General features: G+C 57.0%; 1 protein-coding gene across 1 annotated transcript in view; it reads right to left on the reverse strand.

Annotated features, from left to right (window-relative positions):
• The window catches only part of LMAN1L (lectin, mannose binding 1 like), a 16,926-nt gene that overhangs the window by 6,034 nt on the left and 6,737 nt on the right, over nucleotides 1–4,155 (reverse strand). The window contains exons 7-11 of the mRNA XM_008064208.2: nucleotides 3,664–3,719; nucleotides 2,985–3,117; nucleotides 2,507–2,658; nucleotides 1,834–1,905; nucleotides 302–369 (exon numbers count right to left, since the gene is read on the reverse strand). Coding sequence (XP_008062399.1) covers nucleotides 302–369; nucleotides 1,834–1,905; nucleotides 2,507–2,658; nucleotides 2,985–3,117; nucleotides 3,664–3,719 — 481 coding nt within the window. The remainder of the gene's footprint in view (nucleotides 1–301; nucleotides 370–1,833; nucleotides 1,906–2,506; nucleotides 2,659–2,984; nucleotides 3,118–3,663; nucleotides 3,720–4,155) is intronic.

The raw sequence follows: 4,155 nt of genomic DNA on the forward strand, positions 1-4,155 counted from the left end.
AGCCTTCCAAGTAGCTGGAACTACAGGTGCGCGCTACCATGCCCAGCTAATTTTTTATTTTATTGTAGAGATGAGGTCTCACCAAGTTGCCCAGGCGGGTCGCGAACGACTTTCACAACTTTAAACTCGGTTCAACTAAATTCAAGTTAACTCAACAAACCAGACTCCACCTCCAGCCCTTATATTGCCAGGCTTTGTGCTGGCTGCTCAGGAAATGAGAAAAGGAAAGAAGGGTCAATGGGGGAGCTTTAGGCAGAGACATGCCCTGGTCTGGGGGTTCCTGTCTCACCCTGTCCCTTACCTCATGTCCCGCACGGCCTGGAGCAGAGTCCGCTGTCCGTGGAGCAGGGCACTGACCTTGGCAGAGTCCTGCAGGAGGGTCAACCTCTTGTCCTTCTAGAGCCCACCTGCCCAGGGCTGCTGCAGCCTCCTCCTTCCAGAGGCCTTGCCAGATTACCCCTCATTTGAACACCGAACCTACCTGTCCGTCTGGACTTCTGCATTCCCCTCTGCTCTGGCCCCTCTCCCCAGGGGAGGTTGTTTGCCCTAACAGTGGCCACACTGGGGCTTTCTCAAAACTTTTCCTCTCTTCTTCTTTTTTTTTTTTTTTTTTTTGAGTTGGAGTCTCACTCTGTTGCCCAGACTGGAGTGCAGTGGCGGCTTCTGGTCACCGCAGCCTCGATCTACTGGGCTCTGGCGATCCTTCCGCCTCAGCCTTCCAAGTAGCTGGAACTACAGGCGCGCGCTACCACGCCCGGCTAATTTTTGATTTATTGTAGAGATGAGGTCTCACCAAGTTGCCCAGGCGGGTGTCGAACCCACGGGCTCAGGCAATCCACTCACCTCGGCCTCCCAAAGTGCTGGGATTACAGGATGAGCCACCGAACCCGGCCTTTCCTCTCTTTTTTATTTTTTTTTAACTGTAATAAGTAACAGCCGTGATCTTTCCCCTTTTTCATTTCATTTTATTTTTTTAGAGACACAGTCTTGCTCTGCCGCCCAGACTGGAGTGCAGTGCTCACTGCAGCCTCAACCTCCTGGGATCAAGAGAGCCTCCTGCCTCAGCTTTCTGAGTAGCTGGAACTATAGGCATGTACCATAACACGTGGCTAATTTTTAAAATTTGGTTTTTTTTGTGAGTCGAAGTCTCACTCTGTCGCCTAGGCTGCAGTGCAATGGCACTCTCACAGCCACCGTGGCCTCGACTCCTAGGCTCAGGCAATCCTTCTGCCTCAGCCTTCCAAGGAGCTGGAATCACAGGCACCCCACAACGCCCAACTAATTTTTCTTTCTTTCTTTTAAGTTGGAGTCTCACTCTATCATCCAGGCTAGAGTGCAGTGGCACACTCACAGCCACCACAGCCTCAGCCTGCTGGGCTCAGGTGATCCTTCTGTCTCAACCTTCCAAGTAGCTGGAACTACAGGCATGTACTACCATGCCCGGCTAATTTTTTAATTTTTTTATTGTTGAGATGAGGTCTCACCAAGTTGCCCAGGCTGGTCTGGAACCTGAAGGCTCAGGCAATCCTCTCACCTTGGCCTCCCAAACTGCTGGAATTATAGGCATGAGCCACCACGCCTAGCCCAAAATATTTTTGTTGTTTTTTAGAGATGGGGTCTTGCTAAGTTGCCCAGGCTTATCTGGCCTCAAGCGATCCTCCTGTCTCAAGTAATCCTCCTGCCTCAGCCTCTTGAGTAGCTGGGAGTACAGGAGCATACCACCATGCCTAACCCCTTCCCCTTTCTGACAGTGGTTCTGTCCCCTAAAGGAGGCAGAGGCCCAGCCCAGTCCTCTTGGCCTCCCTTCTTCCAGGGTACCATCCAAGCGGGGGCCTTGCAGAGTGACCTGGATAGGTGGCTGCCCTTCTCTGGGGCTGATAGAACCTGGCAGGAGGGGTCCAGGGCCTAGAGGTAGGATCAGAGAGGCCCGGCCCTGGCGTTTGGGTCCCTCCCCTCTTCCCCACTCCAGCAGCCCGGCCTAAGCTGCTCTGGTCCGAAGACACAAGATTAAAATGTGGACCTGTCAGAACCCAGCAGAGTCTGCATGAGCTGCTGACCTCCTCCGCCCAGGATCCGACACCTTGGCTGAGTTTAGCTCTCAGGCCTCCAGGCTGGGCAGAACCTGGGGAATGACTCCCTGGGGGAGGAGCCAGATGGCAGTGGCGGTGAAATGAGGATTCTGGCGCAACTGAGTATTAAGCAAGCCGTATGCAAATCACATGTGAAGCTCCATGCAAATTAGCACCTAGTCTATTTCTGTCATTCTGGTCTACAGACCAGCGTCCAAATACCTGGCACCTCCTCTCCCAGCCCCAGCCCTGTGACTCTGCGGGCATGAGCTGTGCAGAGATGCCGTCTGCATGACTCCCTGTCCCACCCTGCGACCTGTCCCATTTCACCCCTGCCCCCCTTTCCCTCCAGACCTTGGGGGACTATTCCTGACTGTCGCCCTTGCTCCTCTTTGGGGCCTGCAAGTGGAGCCTTGGAGGCCCCAGGGGCCACTCACCCAGCCTCCCTCGGGCCCGGCCCAGCCTGGGAACCCCAGCTGCTTCTGCCATTGCCCCTGAGCCTGAGCCAGCTGCTTGGAGAGACCCTGGAGAGCCTGCAAGGTCCGGCTGTGTCTTCCCAGCATCTCCTCCAGGTCAAAGAGCCTTTCTCCTAGGGATCAGGGCAAAGATGGAATGGGCAGCCAGCTGGGGTGGGGCAGCCAGCTGGGGGGAGGCAGCAGAGCCTATCTTCGGGGGGTTTCTTGGAGAGGGACATCAGGCATGGCTCCTCCCTCCAAAATCCTCCCCTAGAAAAGGCATCTGGGTGGCAGGGTGGGGATAGGGCAGGACACCTGGGCCCTGAGACCCCAGGGCCCACTTAGAGATGGCCTCCTTAGGCCTCCATGTCCCCAGTGGTTCAGGGACTCCTGGCTCTAAGGGAAGAGGATCCTGTGACCCTTAAACACTGCCCTCCCCACGCCACCCCTTGATCCCTACCATTTCCTTGAACTTCCAAGTTGGACGCTGGAGTCACGTCCTCTCTGGTCCCCAGGGCCAGCCTTGCCCGCAGCCCTTCCAGCAGCCTTGCCAGGCGGAGCTGCTCTGTCTCCAAGAAGGGCTGCAGGGGCGCCTGCGGGAGGAAGGCAGAAAGTCGCCTGAAACCCACAGGAGGCCCAGAGGTGAGGGAGCCTTCCCGCAGGCTCCTCCACCAGCCCCAGCTCCTGCCTGAGCAAACATTTACCCCAGCCAGGGGAGAGCCTCAGCACAGCCACCCACCGGCCCTGCAGTTGCCATCCTCTGAGCTCCGCCTCCACACACCCTCCCCTCCCACTGTGGCCTCAGGCCGGTGTCCGCTGTTGCTCTGCCCCATCAAGCTCATCTCCTCCAGGCAGCCTTCCTAGATTCCCTGGCTGGCTCAGCCCCCTCCTCTGTCCTCCCACAGTCCCGTCCCTGCCTGAACACACAGAGCTGGCATATCACAGCCCGACCCATCCAGCCAGGGAGACCTTGTGGACAAGGCCTGGCCCCAGCATGGCCCAGCTCAAGGTCTGGCCTGAACTGAGCTCAGGGGACAGGTGGAGATGAGGGCTGGGACAGCAAGTCTGAGGGCACCATGGCATGAGTGAGAGAAGGGTTCCTGGACTGCCACTCCCAGGTGGGCTGGGGCTGGCATCACCTCAGAGCCTGGCTCACTCAGACTGAAGGTCAGGAAGGACAGGACATCATGGTCATCTGGAAGGGAGAGATGAAGGAGAAGTAAGGCCCCTCCCCCAGCAGCCTACCCCCTCTGCCCTCACCCTCTGCCTCCAGTATATCTCGGGGAGACGAGACATGGGTCGACTCTGGGCAGCTCCCTGGTCCCTGTCTCACTCATGTCATGGGAAAGGTGTGAGGTCAGATAAACAGACAGGTGGGTGGTGAGGGGTAAACCCCAAGCTCAGCCAGAGGAGACCCTGTGAGTGGGAAACTTGAGTGATCACAAAATCCTGTGCTAGCATATGGCAGCACACCAAGTAACACTGGCAGCAGCAATGGTGCAGTGACCACCTCTCCAGCATGGCTCTAACCATGTCACTTAGAAACCTCCCTTAGCCGTGCTCCGTGGCTCAGCCTGTAATCCCGCGCTTTGGGAGGCCGAGGTGAGTGAATTGCCTGAGCCCGCGGGTTC

The sequence above is a fragment of the Carlito syrichta genome, unplaced genomic scaffold (assembly GCF_000164805.1).
Source record: "Carlito syrichta isolate Samal-C Ts95f unplaced genomic scaffold, Tarsius_syrichta-2.0.1 Scaffold307224, whole genome shotgun sequence".
Taxonomy (NCBI): Eukaryota; Metazoa; Chordata; class Mammalia; order Primates; family Tarsiidae; genus Carlito; species Carlito syrichta.